The 27863-nt window shown below is 42.4% G+C and overlaps 1 protein-coding gene across 2 annotated transcripts; it reads left to right on the top strand.

Annotated features, from left to right (window-relative positions):
- Positions 1–885: 885 nt before the first annotated feature.
- Positions 886–27863, top strand: nt5c1aa (5'-nucleotidase, cytosolic IAa). 2 transcript variants are annotated; one of them, XM_074686831.1, is made up of 7 exons: positions 886–1417; positions 6905–6949; positions 13359–13526; positions 13616–13745; positions 18597–18719; positions 23453–23637; positions 23766–27863. In XM_074686831.1, the coding sequence occupies exons 1-7, from the start codon at positions 1262–1264 to the stop codon at positions 24117–24119; spliced, it is 1161 nt and encodes a 386-aa protein (XP_074542932.1). In that variant the 5' UTR covers positions 886–1261; the 3' UTR covers positions 24120–27863. The 2 variants fall into 2 exon arrangements, with proteins under 2 accessions (XP_074542932.1, XP_074542933.1); XM_074686832.1 differs by lacking the exon at positions 6905–6949.

The raw sequence follows: 27863 nt of genomic DNA, 5'->3' as shown, positions 1-27863 counted from the left end.
TATGTTTTTGGTCAAGTAAAAAATGGCCCCGTCTGAGTGCAGAGGAAACCAGCAGAGGAGCAGGGAGGGGGTGTTTGGTGCGAGCGCTCTTGGCCAAAATAGTTGAAGTGTTGCAGTAATGAGACCAGGTTGCATCAATCAGGGCCTTTAATTGGAATGTGGTTGCACGTTGATTTCTATGCTGTACTGTAATACCTCACACATCCCTGTAACGCTTATCTTTTTTCCTTTAAGAAGACCTTTGACTTTTTTTCTCTGGCCAAAATAGTAGAGGAGTTACGGTAATTTAGAAAAGCAGCTGTCGAATGGGAGCTGATGGTATTAGTGTTAATAGTCCTGTATATACATACATATTTTTTTCTAGGTAACACTTCCTACATTATTCTCCTTCTATTTATTCTTGTTGTAAAAAAATATTTCTGTACTATTCACTCTCCCCGCTATGGGATGGATAAAGGTTTGTCTCATCTTCCACCACTGGTTTCTGCATGTTTAACAATCGGCGTAACATCTTTGTCATCTCAGAAAATAAATATATAAATAAAAGAATAGCAATGAAAAAGAGATTTGATTCCAGATTACAAGGCTCGTCATCATCACATCTATTTTCTGCCGTGCACTCTGCCTGAATGTCCCATGAGCCTCTTGGACAAACTGCACTGTCAACAAGGAACAGCAGGGGGGCGGAGCCACCCTGAATAAGGAAGCAGGCCTGTGGTTGGTCCGCAGGAGGACAGAGGAGAGCGAATAGAGCCGGAGAGCAGAGAGTGTGATTGAATGAGACAGGGGGGAGGGTGGGAGGAGAAGGGGGGGCACTGAGGGTGGAAAAGAGAGAGGCAGAGGGAGAGCTGCAGATGGACTGCTGCACAGCCGGCTGCACACTTCCAAAGGACAGAGTGAAAATGTGACAGTGTGTTTGTTTGCATGCACAACAGACGCTGTGTGTCGGAGGATAGTTCAGAGTTAGAAAGCTTCTTCTAGTCCTGTAAACTTGGATGCAATAATCCTCTTAGATAAAAAGGAGACAGACAAGTGGTCAGGGGACGGAAGAGGGAGCACTCTGAGTCTTCACACTGGGCCTCCCTTCACAGGCAGGTGCAAGCCCAGCATTCACTGAAGTAGATGTCAGGATAAATGCTCCAATCAGCAGCAGGTTTTTGATCATTTCATTCACTTTAAGAGAGCACCATCTTTTTCAAGGGTAGACCAGTGAGTGGAGGTCTAGAGGCACTTTTTCCGGGCACAGAAAGGGGGATCCTCTATGGTGAAGATGAGTCTGGACCCTGTGCAGGTGATGAGTGGACAGGCCAAGGAACTCAAAGTCAGCCCTTCATCCAATGGGGACAGCAGAGGATCATGGGAAGAGAAAGAAGAGTTTGATCAAGACAACTTGGGCCTCACGACTAAACCGAAACCAGTAAGTGAGCTTCACTAGTGTTAGTCACATTGTTTCTGTGTCTGTGTGGGTTAGTAACATCAGGTTTTAGGAGACTCTGACTTCTGCACAGGCTGACTGGACCCTCAGCTTCAAGTGCTGGGTGTGACAGGAAGCAGGAGGGTGAAGACCGTCTGTGTTTTAGGTTGATTTCATCATTCTTTCATAATAAGCATGGAGAGTTTTGCAGTATGCACATGAGACATCTTTGAGACAATAACAGGAAAAAGGTGAAAGTGAGGAAAATGAAGCCAAAGATTCATCATTCTCTGCCCGTGTATGCTGGTTATTTACCACCTGTTGTTAATGTTTGGGTCCTGCTCTCTGAGTACAATGTCCCTGAGCTAAAAGTGGCTAAAAGCTGAGTAATCTTTGCTTGGTGTGGGGGGATTAGTGTGGTCACTGTGCTCTATTTTTAGACTGTCAACATCCACCCTGGTAAACCACCAATCCCAATATTGCTGCTCGTCATTACGGTAATATACGGCCCTGTGGCCTAATGGACGGCATTGATCCATGCCCCCCCTGAAATACTCTGATGTGGGGGATTTAACTGTGCTCATAGGCTACACTTATCCAGCTGAAGACACTTTATGAGAGTGAACTGTGCGAGATTATCCTCCAGAGATAATGGGAGTCACGGATGATAGGTAGATTATAGGTCACGATATGTTCATGAGAACTCAGCAGGGTCTGGTTGTGGAGATGTCCACAGTTGGTCTATGGTCTGTTGACAGACACGGTACTCCACTCTGGACCCTAGTTCTTCTGAATCATGACCGGTGTTTTGGAGTAAATAGTGAACTTGTTACCTGGAGACCTTCACCTGAAGATTTCAGTAATCATTGGCTGACAGTTAACACGGTCACACTCAAATCTGTGACACCACAATCTGTCTCTTAAATGTGTTTTTGTTTCAGCACCAGGTTTAACTGTAAATCGGTCACATTAACTGATGAAACTCTGAATCCATGTTTTACTCTGTGGCATTGATGAAAAGTTGGTTTTGAGCTGAAGTTCTGACCAAATACGACACTTAGGGCTCAACATGGAGAGTGCAATGCAAAAAAAACCTGAAATCTTATTAAGTGTTTTTGTCTTATTTTGAGTAAAATGTGTCTTATTATACCCAATATGAGCCACATTCACCTGACCAGTCCAAAATGGCACAAGAGAAAAACTAGCTTGACACTAGAATAATATCTTAATACGAGTATTTTTTTCTTGTTCCATTGGCAGATTTTTTTTTAACTTGTTACAAGCAATTTAGACCTCATTTTTGTCTTTGAATAACTTGAAATAAGACATTTTTCTGGACAGATCAGGTGAAAGTGGCTCATATTAAGTCTAAAAAGACATTTTCTACTGAAAATGGGACAAAAACACTTGATAGGATTTCAGTTTTTGCAGTGAAGAAGTTTAAATAAACAGACTTCATGTTCAACGTCAAACTACCGTATATTATCAAACTCCTAACTTTAAAAATTATCAGTCTTCGATCACTAAATCATCATAGCTATGATAGATCTGGAGCAGGTTTCTGTCTGGATGTAGTTTTTTGGATTCTTAATTGTGACCCAGGTCTCAGACTCAGCGCTCTGTGAGATGGTCTTTGGTTTGAAAGGGATCATTAACACAAGTTAATGTTTTGATTTTTCAGTCTGAACTTAAGCACAGACAATTTAGTCTTAACATAAAGTCAGTCACAGATTTCAAATGCAACAGGAAGTCATTTGTCATTCTTAAAAGTGAGTTTATTATTATCATTATTATTTATTCATTTATTTACTTATTCTTTAATAAAAAAAATATTTTGCTATTAGTTGTCTTGTGTAGCTTGACAAACTGTTGCACTCAGCTTATTATGGCATTTTATATTTATCAATCAAACAAAAACACAAAAAATAAACCCAAACAAACAAACAAGCAAAATAAATAAATAAATAAATAACAAACAAACAAACAAACAAAAAAACACCAAAAAAATCCAGAAGTAAATTATTTAAATATTCAAAGTTTCTGACCCACTTTTACTCGAGGGCCTGTATGCACATCGAGCCATTGATGATGAAAATAAACCATTTGTACTGATGGTGAAAAAAAAAAATCATTGGTATGCATGAGCCACGTCAACACCCTAAAGCCCAGAGACATGACATTTTTTCAGTGACAGGTGAGATAAGGGAGACAATCAAAGTCTCAAACCATCGAGGCTCACTGCTATCAGTTTTAAAGTGAGATGTTAGTGTTCATAAACTGCTTTAAAAGTTATTCATCGACGTTCTGGGACATTGCTGTGTTACTTTTTCCCCAAAGCAGCTTTCATATTGCTGATTTTATTTTTGAGGTCTCTTCTGTTTGCTCAGAAACATCACATATATTAACTCTGTTCAAGATCTTTATCCAAATGTTCTCCTTTCTCTTTGTCTGATTGACTGCCTGATAACAGCTGCTTGTCCATTCTAGATTCTTCTAATAAAATCTCAATTTCTTCCTCTGATTTTTTTGTTTTCTTGATCTTCTCTCAGCGACACTGTTACGGCTTGACAGGTTTATAGCTGTTTATGTGTAGTAGGCATGCCAAATTCACATTTATTTGATGGGGTTTTCCAGGAGGTTCCCCTGAATTATGACGACCTGCTTCTGCCTAAGTTTCATGGTGAAGTTAGTTAACTGGACGATTATTTGCAGTCATTCATGCGGCTGGAACACTACTGTCATATGAGCCGACTAATGGTCTTGTTTGTGTGATGACTGGACATGCATAAAGCCCTAGTAGTAACTGTGTCCAAAATGAGGAAACTTTAGCTTAAAAGATGCTAAATGCTAACCATGATAATTTAGCATGTCTCTATGACTTCAACAACACAAGTACCATTATGGATTTAGAGTGACATCACAGGTTTAGGTCAGCCTAATTACATTTTGGTTTCTTTTTTTCTGATTTTTTCAAAAAGACCTTTGGTTAGTTTCATTAACAGATGTAGGGCTTGCATGTTGGTTCTGGCAGTTTTGTTTAAAGACCCTGTGGTGACTTTCTAAATGATCTTTGAGTAATATATATTTATATATGCCTGAGATTATTAGCCCCCAAATGCTTATTTCTAGATATTATTGCTCAGTATTTCAGGTTGAGTAAGGCTAAACTGTTTGTGCTAATGTTGATTCCAACCCACAGTCAGCAGTTATTCTGCAGTGGTCTGTTCAAACTTGAGAGTCTATCAATAAAATGAAGAGTGAGGTTACGTTAGCTCTGATTGGTAGATGACTGGCAGGACATAACCGGGATTCACCAAAGTTGCACATTACAAACACGTCTTAGAGCACTGGGCTGTGAGTAGAGCTAAATACAGCCAGCTACTAAACTACAGTACAAACTGACAAAGTTTACTTGTTGGCGGATATGTTGTAGCACCAGGCTACTAGCAGCGCTACATGTAGCTGACATACGGTACAAATTTATGTTCGTTTGTTGTCACGTTTCAAACAAGAGCCCTAACAGTACTGATAAATACCTTACCTTGTGAGGTTGTGTCAGGTAAAAAGTTGACTTGAACAAAGAAAATTTGTTTCAAAGCAGACACGTTAAAGGTCACATCATTACAACAACTTTAATAAAACAAGCAACCTGGTCTGCCTAGGGACGCTGGAAAAAGTGCCAATAAAGCAGAGACGAATATTGTATTAGTGACTGCTGGAAACTAATCCCTGTGGAAGGAATCTGATCAACATTACTAATGCTGTTACTTTTTCCAGTAATGGGTAATCTAATCATTTACTATTTCAAACGTTATAACAATGTTACCATCACCGTCAGTGAAATAAGGCACGTCACTACGTATCCGACCTGGCTCATTCTGCCAGGAACAAGAGAGAAGCTGCAAGTAAAATGTGTGGAAAAGCATCAGACACACAAGTGATGATAAGAACAATCATGTAGACACGTCTTTAACAAAGATCTGATGCTAAAGTCAACTTTTCATCAACAAATATCACACAGCTACCTGTGTGTGTCTGTGTAACCTCAGTCAGAGAGGATCTCCTGCAGCGTCTTTGGATTAAACCAACTCCAGGGAGAGGGGTGGATGCTTTTCCAGGTTTGAATGTAAGGCACAAGTAGACGACTTGTTTTGACTTGAAAAATATCAGAGATGACAGGAGCAGACTTAAAAATAAGTGGTTAATCTGGAGAAATTTTAAGTCGGGAGTGGAACCAGATACAGGGATAAAAAGCAGGAGAATCCCTTCAGTTACTTGTTCAATTACTCTTTGGGGAAACTAACAAGTAACTATAACCAATAACTTTTTTGAACTTATTTGCCCAACACTGGGTAAGAGTCACACCTTTATGAGGGTGGGAAATTGTGTTCATGGGAAACTGGAGTCTTCATTTCAGAAAAAAAACTCTACTGAACTCTGGCCACAGGTGTCACTGCAAACAACACCACACAGAAAGTCCTCACAGAGCCTCTTTGTCTTGAAATCTTGTCCATGTTCAGTGAGTGAATAATACCTCAGTCAGAAATGGCTCAGCTCATGTTTCCGCTCTGATGTCAGCCAGACCAGAACTTCAGAGTTCCCTCTACACTGCGCTCAGTCATACTCCTGTGTCACCATCTCTGCCAAGGTGTGAAAAAACTACATCATCATGTCTGGCCTTTTCCTCGTCTAAAAATATCCCACAACACACACAAACAGACACACACACACACACACACACACACACACACACACACACACACACAGACACACCACCCCATCTCCCACTCTGTCTTAGAATGTCCTCTATCAGGAAACCCCTTCCCTGACTGACAGGAGGAGTTTCCTACGTGTGCAGAGGTGTGAAGAACAGATTACTCATAGATCTGGGTCATGCTCAGATCTGAGTCCTGCTGACCTTGCAGATCGTTGTCTGGATTATCATATGGGATGATGGAGGGTGGAGGGGGAAGGACAGTGATAGAGCTGGTGTTTCGTAGCAGTGAAGAACAGGTTTATATTAAGCTCTAAATTCCCAGAAGGTTTAAATCCATCAACTCACTATCCGTCCACTAAATCAATAGGAGATCCTGGTCACTGGCTCCTGAGCAGAGGAGTCCAGTGAGAGATGCGTTCCCTGTAAGAGGGCAGGCTGTAAACACTTCCAGTATCAAATCACAGCGAGGATCTGGACAGTCGCTCTGCAGACAGTGTGACATTTTACTCATAGTGTAAACCAACTCGAATGGACCAGCTGAATAAAGGTCTGGTATATTCAGAGCTCTCTGAGCAGCATTCAGAGAGCTCTGTGTGTTCCTTGTTTTCCACCATCCTTCTTCATTTGTGACAGTTTCTGCTTCAGAATCTGAGCCGTGCTGAACTTTTATGAGACACATTCTATACTGGGTGTGTATTCAGGGTTGTGAACTTGTTCCCTTGTAAATTCCTGACTTTTGATGATGACCAAAAACAAACTGTCATTGTGCTAAGGTGACAGGAAGACGAGCCCGGAAGGTGGAAGGGGGCGTGTTCTTCGTAAGTATCTCCGCGTGAGGTCAGAGTTCTGTGCCTGTGGCTCCTGAATGACCATCACCACTTCCCCTTTGCCTCCTCCTAACCTCCACTGTGCAGCTTCTGTTGTGCCTGCATGGCCCCACTCCACTAACCACCAACCTGGCCTGATCTTCACCGCATCGTCTCGTGTGTTGTTGTGTTGGTTCATGAAGAAGCAGCATGTTGTTTTTTGATAATTAGACAGACACAGATCTGTGAACCAGTGCTCCTCTGGTTTTGATTTAATTGAATGATAAGCTCCATTGTTGCCAGAAGTAAACTGGTAATAAAATGCATGAATTTATTATAGTTAATATATATATATATATATGTATATATGTATATATATATATATATATATATATATATATATATATATATATATATATATATATATATATATATATATATAACTGAAGAAAGATTATAAAAGGAAATAATGAAAAAATAGGTAAAATGTATTAAGACATTATTCTAGTTTCAAGCAAATTTTTGCACGAAGGTTTTTTGTTCTATTGGCGGATTTTGACCTCATATTTTTGTCTTCAAGAACTTCACACAAGATATTTTTCTGATAAGTTGAATGTGTCCCATAACCGTTACAAAAAGAAAGCATTAAAATTAGACAAAATCGCTTTATAAGGTGTTCGTTTTTTGCGCTGTTTGCTCCTCCATTGAGTGAAACAGAGAACAGACACGAGGGGAGGAGCCCGGCGTACATGTGCTTATTTCATATGCAAATATTTCATGATTTCATCTGAGCTCCACACTGCATTTGATTAAAAACACACAAAGGATCCTGAATTTAGACCCTGTCCCAAAATGACTTTACAAGAGGAAAACTAATTCTGACCACTTTTTTCTGAATTAATACAAGTTATCTTATAGAATTACAAGGAAATTTATTTTAAATAATAATAATAATAATAAAAGAAAAGTTCAGTTACTGTCACTACGGGCTCTAATTTCGTGGCGCAGCGCAGGGGGCGCAAGCCTGGCGCACCCAGCGTAGTGTTAATTTTCTGTGGTGCACCGCCGTGCACTGCCAATTTGACAATTTGGTAGACTGTCTGCACAGAGATAGGTGTGACAGCGCGCCAGGGGGAGTTTACGGCGCACCAGGGGGAGGTGTCAGCAGATTCATGTTGGGGCAGTGACAATTTCGTGCCAAAAACAGTGCAGAAAGTGCACTGAAAGCTCGCCAGCTCCAACCTGGTCTATTCTCGGCGCAAAGTGGAGCGCACCCTCTGCAGCTGTAATTTGGTGACAGGCACACATGTCAACAAAGCCTCAGAGGCAGGTTTCCAGAGTGTCAGGCATATTTTAATGCAGTAAACAATCACAATAATCACTATTTAATGTAACCGTCTGAACCAGCATATACATTTATATCTATATTAAGTGTCCCGTCACATCTGATGTCAGATTAAAGCCGTTTGTCATAATGGAAAGTTAACCTGACGGCAGCTGGAAGTTTGATGCACATCTTACAATTAAACAATAAACAGCCTTAACATCTGATACTGAGTATATATCTGGTTCTCTCATTTCATTTAATTCAAAGAAAAGAGGGAGAGAAAAGACAAAGAAAAAAGAGACAAAATAAATGTGTGTCACTCAGGATTTACCCGTGATTTCCCATATTTCTGTGTTTTAGTCTTTATTTTTAACCTGATCTAAAAAGATGGAGTATATTATTGTAAGGACGATGAGGTGGAGACACCGGGAGAGTTTACAGTATATCACCAAAGGTTCTGCTATTTGGTGATGACAAACCAGGAGTGCAGGTGGATCAAAAGTATTCTGAATGGATAAGCCAGCTGTGTAACTGTCTCTTCATTTTGTTCTCCTATTAAAGACAAAGGAACAGATTAAATCCGTCCCAGGAGCTGGCCCACACGGTAACGCGCTTCGTGTCCTCCGATGTGCCCCGCTGTCCATTCCCCTGCTACAGGGACAGCGGCTCTGACTGTCTCCGCTACCGGGTCTTTCCAGCACACTGTTTCTGCGGTGCTGGGGATCACTCAGACCGATCAGACGCTGCGCCTCGTTGCCGGGCATTTAAAGGAGAGGAAAGGCGCTCATTTGATTGGTGAAAACAGTGCTCGGCTGTGTTAAACCCACTCACTGCTTTTCTCCTCCCTCTCTGCCATTTGCGCAGAGGGGGGCGTGGTCGCGCTCCTCTGTGCTCCTCTGCACCTCTCTGCTCCTTGACTGCGCCTCTCCTGGCACTGCAGGAAACTTGCAAAGTGCGCCGGTCACGCCCTGTCTACTCAGCAAAAGCCGGCGCAGGGCAGGTGCGCCTGCGCTTGCGCCTGGTCTATGAAATTAGAGTCTAATGGCTGAATGAGAAATTTATTTTGAATAATGATAATAACAATAAAAGAAAAAATCAGTTCTGTCTGAATGAGAAATGTGTTTTAAATAATTGTCATAAAAACAAAGTTCAGTTACTGACACCATGTCTGAATGAGACGACTTGCAGTTCAATGAAGTTACTTTGATGAATAAGTTGTTTATAGGTCATGTGTTAGATCCCTTAATCCAGTGCAGGGGTGACAGAGGGAGACAGTGTGTGTTGTTCTTCACATTTTGTCCAAACACAAGCAGCTCTCACCTTCCACACCGCATCAGTGTGTGGTACAAACACACCCTGCACATTTACCTCTGTGTATGTGTGTACACAGACAAACTGAGGGTGATCCTCATTAATGACATTTCTACATTTTCAACACATAAACACACAAAAAGTTTAAAGTTTAGACAACACCACACACTCGCTTTACAATAAGGCATCTGTTTAATCCAATCAGCCAGTCACATGGTGTCAGTTCTGATGCTCAAACTGAGCACCAGAACTTGAGAGACTCTGAATGTGGTGTGGTTGTTGGTCTCAGTATTTAACAAAACATGTCACAAAGTTTAGATCATCTCGAACTGGTTTTTGAACATGTCAGTGAGTTCCCTGGACTCCAAAGGCCTCCACAGTCCAGATCTCAGTCCAGTAGAGCTCCTTTGGGATGTAGAGGAACAGGTGATTATCATCATGGATGTTTAGCTACAAGCAGCATCTGGGTGACACTGCCATGACAATATGTAGAAAAATCTCTCAGGATGGTTTCAGCAGCACAAGAGTAAGAGCAGGTCTGGAAGTTAAAGGTATGGTGGCTGGTGAGTGTCAGATGATTTGCAAAAGCCACAACATGAACGCCAAAGCTACAACAAGATTGCAAGAGCAAAAACACAAACAGAACACAACTGAGGTAAAGTCACAACAGAAGTTGAAGAGGTTAGTTATCCCAACAGACACAGAAATTTAGGGAAATTAAGTACATGATTTTCTTTTTAACTTCATCTATGATAAATAAAGCTTTGTATGGGCCTCACCTTGTGATGTCCTTCATAGTGCTTAAATTTCTTTATTTACTGCAAAAATATGTCATCTTATATTAAACTTCATGTATCACTAACGATAGCATTAGAGCTATATCTATCATAGCTGAAGGTAAAAATGAAAACAATCGTTAATTTACTTTCACAGCTTTGGAAAACTATCCACTTTACTTCTGTTGTGTTGTTGTGTTTATATTTGTGTTGCTGCTTTTGAAAATCGGCTGACACCTACAGGCCACCGTAAAAGGGGGGTCAAGAAGGACCTAATAACTTGGGCAGGGAATGTGTATTTGTGTGTGTGTGTGTGTGTGTGCGTGCGTGTGTGTGTGTGTGTGTGTGTGTGTGTGTGTGTGTGTGTGTGTGTGTGTGTGTGTGTGTGTGTGTGTGTGTGTGTGTGTGTGTCTCAGTAGGTAAGTAGGTGATATGTCAGCAGGCTGTGTAGGAGAAAGGCTAAACAGAGAAACAATGGCTCTCTGCCCTCATCAGTGTGTGGCCTATTTACCAGCACACAGCAAGTGGTGCATGGGAGCAGAGATTACATATCAGTCTGAAAACACACCAAACGAAGGGAGATGTAGATTTGAAGATGGCTGAGATGAAATCTACAAAAGAAATGTTTGGTGTTGTGTTTTGTTTAGCATGGACGTTTTAAATCATTTTTCCTCTAAAGAGTGAAAACTTTCTCCCTGATCATTATCTCTGTTTTTTTTTTTACTGTACAAGCCTCATAAGTGACCTGGATCAACCTTCACACACACACACACACACACACCCACACACACACACACACACACACACACACACACACACACACACACACACACACACACACACACACACACACACACACACACACACACACACACCTCAACCATCCAGGCATCACCTGAGTTCAGCTGCCTGCTGTGGTCACCAAAGCTGGCTGCCCCCACAGGAATGTCTCCTCCCCCCTCCTGACATATGCGCTGCGTGCACACACACACACACACACACACACACACACACACACACACACACACACAAACACACACACGTACACTGGGCAACATTAGCACAACGTGAGCCCAGTGTGCTATCTAGTACTGATCACATGAGCCTTCTGAGCTCATTTTGTCCTCTCATTCAGCCTTTAAGGCCAGCTCAGAAACCAGAGCTTTACAACGCTCCCTGAAGCAGGTGCCACAGGGTTTAATGATGGGAAGTGTTAGAAAAACATGAAATAAGTGAAAACATTTCAAAACGGAGCACAAAATATGTTTTTATCTTAACTTTGTCTCTTACATCTCGTCTTCTCTCTTGTGGATTAGCTTCATGTCTATAAGTATGGTTAATTTCTCCCTCATACAAAATCCTTCTTCATTCAATGGTTTTTGAACTTTAACATTGATCCCAGCTTGAGAGTGCTCTACCATTGTATTAATCTAAATGCAGACACCTTTTTTTTAAGTGTTTTTTTTCTTTCTTTAAGTGGAAAATGTCTTTTTGACTCATTGTGAAGCACATTCACCTGACCAGTCCAAAAGAAAATGTCTTGTTTCAAGTTATCCAAAGGAAAAATAAGGTCTAAATTGTTTGTAACAACAACAACAACAACAACAACAAAAAACTTCCAATAGAACAAGAGAAATGTTACTTGTACAATAGAATAGAACAGAATAGAATAGAATATTCTTTTATTGCTCTCCATGGGGGAATTTTTTTTGTCACAGCAGCTGTAGTCAATACGATAACAATAAGAAATAGAATCATAATAAAAATATGAAATTGCAAATTTGTAGTAAAAATAGAAAAGTAGAAAATATAAAAACAATAGGAAAATATTTTTATTTACATTTTTACCTTAAGAGAAAAATATTTATATTTACATTTCTATTATTCCATTCGCAGCTTTTTAAAATTTTATTTGTTCATTTATTTATTTATTTATTTGTTTATTTGTTTATTTACAAACAATTCAGACCTCATGTTTGTCTTTAATTAACTTGAAATAAGGAATTATTCTGGACTGGTCAGGTGAATGTGACTCACATTGAGTCTAAAAAGACATTTTCCACTTAGAGTAAGAAAATAAACCCCACTTTATATGATTTCAGCTTTCTCCTGTGTGTGCAATAAACTTATCCCAAGGGGCTATTCAGTTTGAGCAGCCTACCCCGACCAGACATACATGTACCAACACCAGGCAAGAGTCTGCCAGAGACAACAGACCTCTAACAAACAGTCAGTACGTGTATAAGTGGCTACCATCAAGGTTAATCAGCCTGAGCTGCGAGAGCTGGAGCTTCAAAGTGATCAGTAAAGTCTACAAGGAGCACCAGAGGAGAGGAGAAAGAACAGGAGCGCTGTGATGTGTCACCCTGAGGACTGGTTTGTTCTTGCTCTGTGAGAAAGTGAGGAGCAGCTGTGCTGTTGTCCTGCTGCCTGTCTGAGTATAAAGCATGAACCCTGTGGCCGTACCTCAGCAGACCACAGACGGCTCCATCCCTCTAATGATGTCTGTTTAACTCTGCGTGTCGGTCAGGAAGGGATGGAAACAGGCATGACGATGTGTTTTCTGTTCTTGCATGTGACTCAGCATGTTTTGTGATGTCTTAATGAAGTTGGATGATGTTCCTCTCTGGGTCACTCGTTAAAAAGTGTTTCCCTCAGGGTTTGTTGGGCTGTCAGCTGAGCACCACAGATTAAACACTCTGCAGAACTGACACCTGTCAAATCTTTCTGTCTTATTTTTAGACATGAGCCACAGCCTTCTTCTTAAATATCTTGAAATAAGAATTTTTCTGGACTTGTCAGGTGAATGTGGCTCATGTTAAACTAATTAGACATGTTTGATTAAAAATAAGACAAACACGTGATAAGGTGTCAGTTTTTCAGTGTCAGACTCAGTCTTTCCTGTCATTCCTCTCACCTCCCTTCCTCCTGTGTCATCTCTTCCTCGTTGTCTCCTCTGTTCCTTGTTCCTTATCATTTCACCTTTTCTTTCTTTTCTTTCCCACAGCCGAAACCAGAGAACGCGGTGACCATCGCCGTTTCCACTCGAGTCTTGTTTCGCACCGACCGGGAGCAGAAGGTGTTTGAGCAGAAAGGGGTGGAGGAGTATCTGAGGTACCAGATCGAGCACGAGAACGAGCCCTTCGCCCCGGGGCCTGCGTTCCCCTTCGTGAAGGTGAGTGTCAGATGGACCTCAGAGCAGTCTTCATACAGACTGTTCTGTGATGCTGACTGCTGTCTTTCCCTCTCTCATCGACCTTACAGGCTCTGGAGGCTGTGAACGCTCGGTTGCGAGAGCTGTACCCTCAAAGCGAAGAGCTCTTTGACATCGTTTTGGTGACGTACAACCACGCACACGTCGGAGTCCGACTCATCAACACCATCAACCATCACAGTAAGCTCTGGTTAGACTCAGGAAATATAAGCCGCCATTAAAGCAGGTACACTCCTGGTCGAGATGTTCGGACCAGATGAAAAAATGTACACATTTATGTTTTGCACTGTTGGATCTCAAAAAGGTTTTAAGTAGAGTTTCAAAATGCAAAAAAAGAAAGAAAGAAAAGGAAATGACACTAAGCCTCTCACAGCGCACCATCTCTGCTGAGGTTGGACACAGTGAGATTGCCATTTTGGATTTCTACAAAGACCCTGAGGGTTAGGGAACAAAAAAATCCAGAGGTAGACCCAAAAAAAAACATTTCGCCAGAGCTGAGCTGGAGGATCTAACTGGCTGTCCATCAAGACATGAAACAATTCTGGTGACAAACTCAGAGGTTGAACCCATATGCAAGACTCCAGAATCAAAAACAAATAAATTTATCAGAAAAGATGAACAAAATTCAACACAAACTTCAGCAAACACCTGGAAGACACTTGGCATGAAACCCGAGGAAAGCACAGGACGAGACGTTACACAACAAACTGACACAGGACTGAGGGAGACACAGATACTTAATACACACAAGGGAAGAGAAGAGATGGAAACAACCAGGAAGATGACAGGAAGTAAAACTGAAAACAACACAACTAGACAGGACTACAAAACAGACATTAAAAAATCAAACTTGACTGACACAGCATGACACCTGGACCCAAATGTAGTCTGTTACTACAGCTGACTGCAGCCCAGTAACCATCAGACGCCATCTGAGAGAGAAGAGCACGTCAAAACACGTCTTCAAAGGCCTCGTCTCCTTCAACACCACAAACTCACTGTTTGGACTTTTTCAGAGAGCAGCAAACATGGGACACTGAAAGTTGAAGAAAGAAAAACCTTGACGTCCTGATGGCTTCAACGTTACTGACATGACCAGGAGATCCCACTGGAGATGTTTTCACGGCGGCACAGTGGAGGGGGCACCATCATGATCTGGGGCTTTTTCTTTCAATGGACCATTGGAGCTTCAGGTTGGTCAGGGGTCAAACGGCGGCTGGCTCTGTGGAGATGTTGCAGAGGGCCTCCTTCATGACTGAGGGCCCTGGTCTGTGTGGGAATGACTGGGTTTCTGGACTTCTTCCAGAGGAATCAGCTCACTCTTTGGACCATCCTGATGTTCACCTGATCTAAATCACTCTGACAACATTTGGGGATGGATGGAGAGGGACGTTTACAGAAATGGACATCAGGTCCAGACAGAGGATGATCCTCCATGAAGACATCTTCACCACTTGGAGCAACGTTCACACAGCCTCCTGGAAACACTCACAGCAAGCATCAACAAGAGCCTTCATTACAGAGTCCTTTTGTTAAACTTTGATTTTAAGGTTTTAGGAGGACTGTGGTCTTATTTTTTTTTTCCGATCAGCTGATTCTCATTTTTTCTCTCACTCCCAAATGAGTTTGTTTGTTGTTTCAGATTAATGAAATGTCTGGAAAATAATCCCACTCCTGCTCAGTAAGAGAAGATCATTTAAAGTAGCAAAGTACAGACTTTTTTCCCAGCATCTTTGTGGCACCAACGTGTTTTCTGACCTGAGGAGCTGAGCTCTAGATGTGGTTCTTCACCAACAGACAGCTTGTCTTAGAGACAAACATTAAAGTGTGTGGACAGCTGACTATCAGGACCCTTCCCAGGGACATTTTCCACCCTGGCATGACGTCATCCTCTGAGACCACTTCCTGTTTAGCTCTCAGGATGTTTTCAGATCCTCAGAACTTCAGGCCCCGATGAGTTCAAGATGAAATCCTTTGGGATGTAAGAATAATCCAAGAGGCCTGAAACACAAACAGGTCCTGGTGGAGCCACCAAAGCAACACAGGCTCCACTGTCAGATCTCTACGGTGGCTCTCTGCATGAGGGGCCCAGCACAGTCAAACAGGCCCCTGAACCCTGACCTTCCTTACCCCACCAAATGGAAACACAGCTTCTTTGAGATCACAGGGGTTTGTCCAACATCATCCACGCAGAGCTGAGCTCCAGGAACCTTCATTTAATGCTTTGCTTTACATTTTCATCTAACCATGAGCTCAGGAGATCACTTCTAACAGTCACTCATCTTTCAGCAGCTGCTTACTCTGGTTATTTTTACCAGCTGCAGGATGAGGAATAAAATGTCACACCCTGTGTTCAGCCACAGAACAGTGAGTGCTCGGACGGCAAGCGTGAAGGTCCAGCCAGCTTTATCATGCATGCACATAGATGATTGGGTGTTTGTATGATGTCATCACCACGCTCTATAGGAACCACAACATGTGCTATCACACGCACACTGAGCTGGTTCACATGGCGGAGCGGTCCGGTCTTTGATGTGACGGCGTCTCTGTAGTCCTGCTGACTTCCTGCTTTCAGATTAGCATGTTTTAGATCTTCTGAACAAGCAAATATGCCTCACAAAGATTTATGATAACAAAACATCATGACCAGAAAAAAGAAAAACATTTTCCCACACTGAGGTTCGGTAGGGACATAAGTCTGCAGGGCCCATCTTAAAACCACGGAGGAAATACAGAAAGGGTCACAGGTTCACTGACAGAGCTGAGCTCACTCACACTGCAAAAACTAAAATCTTATCAAGTGTTTTCTCATTATTTTAAGTAACAATTGTCTTGTTATGCTTCATACTAGCCACATTCAACTTATCACTCCAGAAAATGTCTTGTTTCCAGTTTTTTAAAGACAAAATGAGGTCTGAATTTGCTTGTAACAAGGAAAAAAAACCTGCAAATGAAACAAGAGAAATGTGCAAGAAAATTTGATTAAAACTAGAATAAAGTCTTAGGGCTCTAATTTCGTAGACCAGGCACACCTGCCCTGCGCTGGCCTACGCCGCGCAGACAGGGTGTGACCGGAGCACTTTGCAAGTTTCCTGCAGTGCCAAGAGAGGCACAGTCAAGGCACAGTCAAGGCGCAGAGGAGCGCAGAGGAGCGCAGAGGAGCGCAGAGGAGCGCAGAGGAGCGCAGAGGAGCGCAGAGGAGCGCAGAGGAGCGCATACCAGTAACGGCCCTTTTTATAATCCCATGAATAAGAAACCAATTTAAGATTGTTTTGGCTCTGATGTGCTGCTCCTCTCTGTTTAAAGTCATTTCTCCACCTCCAGCTTGTACCACCCACAGCACCATCTGCTTTTTCTCCCTTTGGAAAAGGATAAAAAGTGATTTCAACTGCAAATATTCAGGAGCTGCTTGTTGCTGCTTCGTTGAAAACATTTTCTCCCTGTCGTTTAGCCAGATATGGAAGCCCTAGATGGCCAAAACGCTCAAACCTAAACCCACATGAAACGTTATTAGGAAATAAAATAATGCATCCAATGCTTTTAATAGGCTGCACAAATTCAATTAATGTTTTAGATAAAAATGTATTTACCGTAGAACACTTTAGGGAGTGTTTTATTATTTAAATTTTTAATTTAACTTTATAAGACTGGGAGCTGTTAATAAACATATACTTAAAGGCATTTAAACAAAGTTAAGTATTGGAGGTTGTATTATTCAAAATCTTGACGCTTATTTTCTTACTTTTACTGCAATCGGCTCCAGATATCGGTTATCAATGTCTTTGACTACTAATAATCAGTATCAGTCCTGAAAAAAAAACAAAAAAACATATGGGCCTATCTCTGATCCTAACTCCCAGAATCAGCAAATCACACAGAGGTCAGGCTTCAGGTTTTGACCCTGAGGTGTAGGTTTGAGCTAAAAGTCGTGATGAATCAGCTTCCTGTCTGTTCTGACAGTTTGCTAATGAATTATGCTGCTTACTCAGAGGTTGTGATTTTCTGACTTCTGACTTCAAAAGAGCACACTGAAGTTGGAGCTCCAACTCTGAAACTCGGAGAAAAATATCCATCCAGACTTTACCAAATCTGGTTCATCTTACATTAGCCAACAATGGCAGCCTTCAGTGAAAGCCACGCATGAACGGTATAAATTATGTATTTTATAGACAGGTTTGTATGTAAGAAGAGTTTATAAATGTAGCTGTCTTGTTTGATTCAGCAGCAAATGATATCAGAGTTTTCATTTCTGAAAATCCTGACAGCCAAGTTGTTTATAACGCAGCAGAAGACCCTCATCTTTATCTTTTTTATTGATAGACAGTGTGATGGTTGGTGAGGCTGAAAATGAGAAATAAGACCTTTCCAATCAGCTCGCTACAACCTCCACCTTCTCTGTTTTAGAAGTGAGCTATTCTCCAGCCTCAGCTCCTCTCAGATATAACATCCACCTCTTTCACAGTGTCAGGCTGATACTCTGTCCACAACAGTCCCTAATCTCCTCTTATCTCTGACCCTCATACATATGAGCTCACTTTACCTGACCGGCTCTGCCAGGATCTAATTACTTCATGTGCGTCTCCCTTCACCCTCTGCGTTTCTCCTTAGCTCTCTTTGGATCAGCCAGCAGGAGTGAAATGAGGAGCCTCTTGAAGCCAAACTGCAAGCGGACACTCCTGCATCGGTCTTAATTCCTTGCCCCTCTAACTGTCCCCCCACCCCCCTTTAGGTTAACCCCCTTCTTTGGACCCCCTCCACCATTTAAGTACTTGTAAGTTTATCCTCCTGCTCAGATCTTACCCCTGTTTCTTCTCCATGTCACCCCCTCTGACCCTGGGGCGTGTTTTTAAAATGCAGCTCATGACAAATCCACAGAAAGTGGATCAGAATTATTTAACCACTTAAAGTCCAGTAAGGTGGAATGAGAACAGGGTACAGTCCTGCACCTGGTCTGTTCTGATCTGACATTTAACACGGAGGAGATGTACTGAAACCTGAAACCCTGTCCCTGTTTGTCCCTCCTGCTTCCAGACTTGTTTATTGAGAGGTTCTGTATGACGGGGGGCAGCAGTCCCATCGGCTACCTGAAGGCCTGGCACACCAACCTCTATCTGTCTGCTGACTCGGAGAAGGTCCGGGAGGCCCTGGCTGAAGGTAGGCACACACACACACACACACACACACACACACACACACACACACACACACACACACATGCACAGATGAAGAGGACCCAGAAACTGGTCTGGTCTCATCAATGAGCTCCTGGTTTATCTTACTGTTCACGTCCCATATAAATCACAGGATGACATTTATCTTTGCCTCAGGATGTGGAAGTGACAGAGCCTCTGTGTTTGTCTGGAGCCCACTGTGAAGGATAACACGTCTGCTAACAGGCCATTTATATGGGCCCCTGTAACAACAGCACTGATTTGCATCGGCATGCATGCCAAACCCCTCCCACTCCCACTTCTGGAGCATTCCTCTTCGCCCTACGCTAATGAGGTTTAGCTTCGTGTTTCAGAGTCAAGATGTCGAAGGTTAGAGCCAGATACGCCAACTGATCCTTTGTGTGATGCACAAACTGACACAGATGACCGGGTTTTGCTGTGCTAGCACTCCATGATCAAAGCAAACAGTGTTTTTTTTATTCTAACAGCAAAATGTTGGCATCAGTGGACTGTACTAATTTGTTCATCTGTTCATCACCACTTAAGCTCAGTCTTCAACACAGAGGGCTCAACATACTGAGGTACACAGAAGGCATCAAGTAGGAGGAGGTGTACCGAGGGTCAAAACTGCCAAAATTAATAATAAATAAAGGTGAAAATAAAAACAAAAGTAAAAAAAAAACGTGCATAAGTAAGTATAACAAATACAGAAATAAATAGAAATACCAAAATAAATGTTGAAATAGAATTAAATATCAATAAATAAAATAAAAGCGCCCTGCTCTCAAATGTATATATTATTATAGTTATCCATTTATTTTTTTGTAGCAGACACTGTCAGCATGAAACACAGAAGAACAGAGAGAGAGAGGAAACATGGGAGTAAAACACACAAGCATCAGGTGGGTCTCACAGCTCCAGAGTTTGAGCGGGTAACCACGACAAAAAAGTGACACTTGGCCTTGTATTTAATCATTGGACTAGTGCGTCCTACAACCTTTAAGAAAACACACACAGAAGTTTCTTGCTGAACTGATTGCAGATGACGCATTCACTGAGCCTTGTAATTCTTCCTCCTATTCAGTCTGTTACAGTATCAACAAGAAAATTCAGGAGAAAACTGTGAGAAATTCCGTATCAGAAGTTCAGAGGGTTTAAAAACGGGAGACTGCAGAAAATGGGAGTGTTAGCAGGCGTGGGTCAGAGAGCAGCAGGAGGAAGAACAGGCGAGCAGGAGATGATGAGTTTCTTTCAGTGTTTTGTTCCTGTCTGTTTTGAGTTGGTGTGATCATGGCCGACAGTTTGATCAGTGAATAAAAACACTTATATTCATGAATCAGCATCATCATCACTGCAGCGTCCAGACAGACATCACATTTATTTTAATCAAGTTGTGCACAACTCTAGTCGTAATGGAAACACCCAAAGCACAATGGTACTTTATGGAAGCTTCAATAATATTGCTTTGACTTGCAATGGAGTCATAATGGAGATGCAGTTACTGAGAGTTGTGTGGTGATTTCCTCTTTCTATGGCTGTTGACAGGTACATCTAGTCCATTTCTGACCTCACTTATAGATCCACCAATAGGCAAACAATGAAAGATCTCAGTGAAAAATTAATGCATCGCTGGATGGATATAAGTCTTGTGACATCGCATGAGCTTATTCAAACAATACCACAGAGAATGTGTGCTGTAATCAAAGATAAGGTGGCCAAACAAAATAATAGAGTATGACCTTTTTTTGGTGACGTCTTTTTGGCCAGGCAGTGTATTTCCAAATGTAACATTTGATCAAAGTTATGAATGGTCGCCAGACTCAGATGAGGATGAAGGAAAGGAAAAAGACCTGGGTACATCAGCCCAAACCATTTGTGCTGATATTACAACATCCGACCTCAACAATTTAAAAAAGAGCAAAAATGTAACACTGTAAGGCAGATAATCTGGGCTCTGAACTGCCTTCAGACGTGGCTGAATCTCAAAAACATCCAGGTCAACTTTCAGTTAGTTACAAAGATTGAGCTGAACACAGTGATGAGGCAGTTTTATGGATCAATCTGGGCAAAGTAAGGGGAGGTCTACAGCAGCAGCAGGTACCCTGGACTCTGGGCTAAAATGTTTTTTTAACAAACCTCCCATTAGCCAGCCGGACCCAAAGTTTATACCAGCTAACAAGGTTTTCAAAGGAATCGTCAAAGAGAAAAGAAGAGCAAGGAAGGACAAAATAACACACAACCCTCTGATCTTACCTGAAGACCAGTGCAGCTTAAAATATCCCACAGCGATGAGTCCATACGATCCCAAAGGCTTACTGAACAAGCTTATAATATTCAGTTACACTTGGTACGCAGAGGCAAAGAGGGGAATCAGGATCTCAAACCTGACTCATTCATCCTTAAATGTGACGACAGCGGAACAAAATATTTCACCATGACGTTCAATAAAGAAACAATAAAAGTAATGAAGACCCATTGGGACCCACTATCGGGGCACTATGTATGAGGAGCATGGAAATGCACTCTACCCAGGAGCGTCTCTTGAAAAATATCTAAAGAAAATTCTCCCTGAATCAAAGGCCCTGTCTCTCCAGTCAAGGAGGGTAACAGCCTCTGGTGTGTTGCTGTTTCCCTGAGAGTAAACCACAGATTTTACCCTGGATATGCCAAAAGGCAGGCACACACGTCTTACAAAAAACACTGCCATGCCGAAAAAATCTCACCAGTGCTAATATTCAGCACAGCAGCACTCCCTCTCATGTGATACTACTTAATCCTGAAGCTCAGGTTACTTTGATAGCAGCCTACAGTTCATTTGTGTTACTGGGTCTGGATTCCCTAATTATCCTCTCGGCAATACCTCAAAGATTCTCTCTGAGGTTTAGGTCCAGAGAGTTTTCTGGAGAATCAAGCACAGTAATATCACAGTCATTCAAACAGCTTTTTATAGTTTTGGCGCTGTGGGCAGGAGCCAGACTATGAAACCAGCCTCTTCATAAAGCTTCAGATCAGAGAGAAGCATGAATGCTCTAAGGTTTCCTGTTCAACAGCTGTGTTGACTCTAGAACACAGTGGACCAACAGCACCCGTACCCCCCACCCCCTAGACTTTGGGTCCCTGACTCAAAAATGTCATGGAAACTGATTTTCAAGACTTCTGACTTCTGAGACAGCTGTAGTCAAACTCTTTGATCTGTCTGAGCATGGTGGCTCTTCATGCTCTGACTCCAGACTCTGTTTGCTCTTTGTGGAGTTCTTGAACAGGTCTGTTATTTTTTAAATATCTTCCACTCCTTTTTCTTGTAATCTGCTTGGATGCAGCTCTCTGTGAACAGCCAGCTTCTTTAACCTTTAGGGCATGGGCACGTGTGGGCCAGGTGTGTGCCTTGAGTCCGGTTTATATTAGAGTAGTTTGACTGCAACCAGAGGTGAGACGGTGCTCTGGGGTGCAAACATGCTTGAGTACAGTGGGGTTTGGCTGGCCACTGTGACCGCACCCTTAGTGTCGTACCCTCCATGTGGAGGGGATCAATAGCTACATTTGGACCATAGGAACCAGGGTCCAAACTTAGCTCTGGAGTAGTAAATATGCCCTTGTGTGGAAACACAGACAAACAATGAGCCAAAGAACTAGTTTAGTTCTGGTTAATGTTTTATATGAGGAACTAAAAGTTCCTGGACCCTCTGGTGGAAATGTAGGATTGAATCTGTCTTCTGTAAACCTGTCAGTCAGCAGACCTCACCTGATTATCCTTAGAGCCGCTTTTAGACACTACTGGATGTGCTGGTTCATACTTTACCAACAAGCATGTGAGTAGATCAACAGAAAACTAACAACGCATGTTTTCTATGGTTGATTGTTGACCGGGGATGTGTTGTCTGCATAATTCAAAGAGATCTTTGAGTTGTCCTAAGTTCAACGTGAGAAATCTCAATGCTTCCTACTTGCAGCAGTTTGTTCATCTAAGCGGTTGACCTCATTTTCATGATAAGGCTTCTTGCACTGTGCTCTGTCGGGATACCACAGGGCTCAATCCTTGAACCAATTTAATTTTCTTTATCCATGTTCTCCTTAGGTCATCTGATCCATCAGACTGGTTGTGTGCTTGATGATCATCAAGATGATCATCAAACTTGTGATCTTCCAAATCTAGCTACTCTGTCCAAATGTCTAGATGTCTGGGTAAAGCCACTTCTTTACCTGAGAACCATTGCTAAAACAGATCTTTCTAATCCTCCCAGGTGATGGGAATGGTTGTGTGTTCCTTTGTATCCTCTGTCTCAACCCAAATAATACTAACCAGTTACCCTTGGTCCATTTCAACAAAGACCTCCCATTGTTCCCACATCACCCTGGCTCTGGTGTTGTTACACTAGCTTTTAATTCAACTTCAGCTACAGGTCCTCCTCGTGGTCAGAAAGGTGATGGATTAATAAAGCCTCATACTTTGACTCGGACCTCAGGTCCTCTGAACAGGGAAAATCTTCCACTGGGAGTCAAACCAGCAAACTCTGTTGGGTGTTTTCAGTAACTGTCTTTTCTTTCAGTGTCTCTGACCTGAACTGTCCATCCAAATCACGACTGAGCTCATCCATCTTTGTTTTTGTCCTTTTATGAGCGCTTTGTAATCTAGGTTTTGACAGGTGTGATAAAAATACAAATTTACTGATGTTTTCTCCTTGATGCCTTTGTCTGTGTGTCTCTGTGTGTGTACAGGGATCGCAGCAGCTACAATGTTTCTGCCAGAGAAGCAGACCGAGGTATCGGAGTCTCAGCTGAGGGTAGCGTTTGATGGTGACGCTGTCCTTTTCTCTGACGAATCTGAGCGCATCTTCAAGGCCCACGGGCTGGACAAGTTTTTTGAACACGAGAGGGACAACGAAGACACACTACTCGATCATGTAGGTAGTTCAGTTTTCAGTTCAGTGACTTATAAAGTAGGGTCCACGAACCATAGCTGGTTCCTAGCTATTATGTTGATAATAATGATGATTATTCAGTGACATCACATCTCTGCTCACTCTGACAGGGTCCTCTGAAAAGTTTCCTGGAGGCGCTGGGGAAGCTGCAGAAGAAGTTCTATGCTAAAGGCCAGCGCCTGGACTGTCCAATCAGAACATACCTGGTCACAGCTCGCAGCGCAGCCAGCTCTGGGATCCGGGCGTTGAAGACACTCAGAGCCTGGGGCCTGGAGATCGATGAGGCCTTGTTTCTAGCAGGAGCACCAAAGGGCCCCATGCTGGAGAAGATCAGGCCTCACATCTACTTTGATGATCAGATGTTTCACGTGGAGGGAGCAGCTGAAATGGGAACCATTGCTGCACATGTTCCGTATGGGATAGCACAAAAACACCCTAAACAACGCGCCAATGTCGGCAAATAGACGAGACAACAGTGACACTATAAGAGACGAGGGCAGCGTGGAGCAAGAGGACTGGAGGAGAAATGGAGAAAGTTCAGATGTTTCAGAGAGCCTGGAGATAAGTGATATGTGGAGATGCATCATTGCCACAGCAGAGCAAATGTTTTTTAACTTTGTTTTATTTCACATAAACTGCCTGAGCTGATGCTGACACGCTCAGGGTTGATCAAGAAGAGGTCTGGAACCTGAGAAGACTTGAATGTGAAATATCCCTCTGCTTTGTATGCAATGATGAAGGCTTCTGATAAGCCGTCTGTACTGCCTGTCCTGGTGAAAAGACACCGCTCTGATGGATGTGAGCCAATGGTTTCAGTGACAATGAAACTGTAAAGTAGAGTACAGACATGTCACTCTGGGTTGTTAAGACAGGAGCCACACACAGAATGTGGGGATGCCAAAGTGCATCTCGGAGGTTTTCTGTCTCAGTCAATTAATGTGTAGAAAGTTATATTCTAGTCTTTGTTTGATGAAACGTATGCAGTAATACATAACAGCAGCTCCTGGAGGCCAGATTTCTTTACCTCTGCGTCAAAAACAGAAGTGACGTGAGCACAGGGGAGCAAATGTCTGACAGTGATAGATCTAAATATTTTTTCACATGTATATGACAGGGTGAGGAGAAAGTGCTGGATGTTCAATCTAAAGATGTTCAGATTTTCAAATCAACATAAGATCTCCACCAGCTGATGGGGTCATCACATGAGGATCTTCATACTGGTTTGTGACACATTTGAGGGCTGGGCCTCAAACACCAAGGGTGCCCGTAGCTCAGCCCCAACAGGTCTCCAGAGGACGGGCCAATTAGAAGAAGGGTGAGGGCAGGAAGCCTTAAAAGCCCCATTTCCACCAAGCAGTCTGGTTTGGATCAGTACAGAGTGGTACAGGTTGGATCAGTAAAGCCTGATGCCGATAGCTGCATCAGTTAAATAATAGCTTGATGCCATAGCAGTGCAACACAGTGTACCCCACTAAAAAATCCAACGAAGAAGAAAAACATAAAGGGCAACGGTGTGGGACAACCAGAATTTTGTTTCAGAGAAGTGCGTACTGTACCGGGACAAACTGAAGAGACAACAGCAGGGTCAGATTAAAGAAGCTCAATCTCTCCTGTGTTTCCTTCTCAAAGGTGCCGTAGGCAGGATTTAGCTAGTCAGTGCTATTTTTTTGTGTTTTCTTTGGATTAAATGTTAGAGTATCCATTGATAACCCTTTATGAGTGTAGTATAATTGCACTACCGCAAGGTCGCAGCATTTCCATCCGTCTCTGTTATGAGCTGACAAGGATTTTCGACCACTCCAGGCATCTTTGACCAATCAGAAGAGCCCCTGAGGCTCTATCCTGATTGGTCAAGGGGCGGTGCTTCGTCCTTCAAAGCTCCTGTCATAACTCCTGGCTCGCATATTTACCTGCCTTGTTGCACTTCCAACCCCCAAAACACCGAGGAGTTAAACGAGGACAGCACAAAAAAGAAGAGAGAGGAGAAGAAGAAGAAGAAGAAGAAGAAGGGCAAAAAGAAGAACCATAAACTCGTGTGTAAACTTCTTGTGGGAGGGGCTAAACTTGCGTAAGGGTGTTATGTCAGAGAACACAGGACGGGAGGGGCTGTGCTGGTTTTCAAATTGCCATCCTACATGGGTCAAATCACCATCTTACCTGGGTAATCCTGCCTACGGCACCTTTAAGTCTTCTATGTTAGTGTTCCTCAAATTATGGTCCCTTAGTGGTCTACCATGGCAATGAGTGTATTGGGTTTTTTAACAACAAAAAAAGACAAGTTCACCAGTATTCACAGAAACTTCCTTGACCCCCAGGGCAAACAGTCAAACTAACCCTTACACACTTAAAATGTTGGGTTAAAAACAACCCAATATGGGTTATTTTTTAACCCAACACTGGTTAAATATTGGACAGACCACATGCTGGGTTATTTTGACCCAACAAGTTGGGTTGGTTTCCTTTAACCAACAGTTGGGTTATTTGAACAACCCAGGCTCAATTTGACTACACTGTTGGGTTCTTTTTACTCAGCCAGTTGGGTTGTTCAAATAACCCAACGTGACCCACAAGAAGCTATCGCTAACGTTAACTACAAATGACCAAGAGCTCACAATCACTGCTTCACACGCTCATGTAAACGGTAAATGGACTTAAGCTTATATAACCCTTTTTCTCGTCTTTGACTACTCAAAACTGCTTTACACCGCAGGTTACACCTACCCATTCACTCTCACATTCATTCAGTGATGGTTTTGAGTTTCTGTGTTAGTTGTCCATCAGTACTCTAGCACATTCAAACCATTTCATGCCCATGTACAACCTTACTCCCACTGATGCAGCAGTGGGAGCAACTTAAACAACTTGAGTCTTGCCCATGGACACACCACCACGTGTTGTCAGGATGGCCCGGATCTGGGCTTGAATCTGCAACTTCCCGATCATTGACCAAGTGCACTATCCAACTGCGCCACTGATGCCTGTGTCACATAGTATTTGGATAGCCAACATACACGGTTACTGCAGTGAGCTTTATATACATTTTATTAATATAAATGGAACATTGTGGTGAAAGAATAGTGCACACGTAGCAAACCTTGCTTGTATAGAGCTGAGTCTCTCAGGGTGTCTCTCAGTATGCGATGCTGCTAGATGGCGGTACTGCACGTAGAAGCCCGCAAAGAGAATCGCGGTTGGGCCATAACAAGACTTGCCCATCCAGTGTCCTGACTGCAAGCAGCTGGGGGGGGGTCGAATGAGTGGGGGTAAACTGGGGGTAGCTGTTGGTCAATCATGCGCGAGCATCAACCCAACATGTTGGGTAGTCGGAAATAACCCAACACAATGTAATGAAAATAACAACCCAACAGCTAATAATTCAACTGCCAACTACAATAACCCAACAATCTGGGTATTTAGATTACCCAATTTACTGAAAACAACCCAATTAAATGAACCAACAGTCTCAACCCAGCTGTTGGGTTGAAAAAATAACCCAACAATTTTTTGTGTGTACTTCATTAGCCTTCTGACAAAACCATTACATGTATTTAAAGGGTTGTAACGTGTATGAGCTGTGACATCGCTTTAGTAGCTGGGCTGTTGCTCTGAGACTATCCAAAATGTGGTCTGTGAGATTTTTTGTTGCTCTTTAATTGGGGGTAGGGGGTGATTAGTCTTTGGTCTGAAACAATTTAGGAAACACTCCTCTGTGTTATGATTGTCTCCATGTATTTTAGCTGACAATGATAGGGGGTGAAACCTATTCACTGCAGTCCATAATAATTCAAGCAGGTCAAAATAGACCTTTGATAAGGTCTGAATGTTCATCATGCAGATTATTTTGTTTATTCTTCACACTGTAACTAAATCTGAAGTCTAATCTATATTTTTAACTAATAAATATTTTAACTGTGGAGGAATCCTCATCTTTGTAAATAAAGTTTTACTTGACTTTGCCCCTTCAGTTTATAAATCCAGATCTCCTTTTGTAAAGCCAACCTTTTTTGCTCAGGCTGATGAAAGTGACATGAAAGAAACCGAGAGAGAGGATGTTTCCTTAAACTGGGCCTCATCATGACACTGACTGAGCACAGGCAGAGTGGGAAGCTTGAGAACTCGTGATGTAATATGACGTCCGGCACAAGGTGCAACAGGAAAGGTTGTTTTGTTTGTTTTACCCTAAATGCTTCATTTTGTCTTGTGAAATG

Source organism: Halichoeres trimaculatus, unplaced genomic scaffold (assembly GCF_033239565.1).
Source record: "Halichoeres trimaculatus isolate MK-OKI-2021-1 unplaced genomic scaffold, fHalTri1.1 fHalTri1_scaffold_14, whole genome shotgun sequence".
Classification (NCBI taxonomy): domain Eukaryota; kingdom Metazoa; phylum Chordata; class Actinopteri; order Labriformes; family Labridae; genus Halichoeres; species Halichoeres trimaculatus.
Note: the sequence above shows the minus strand (reverse complement) of the source record. Positions and strands in the feature narration are given on the sequence as shown.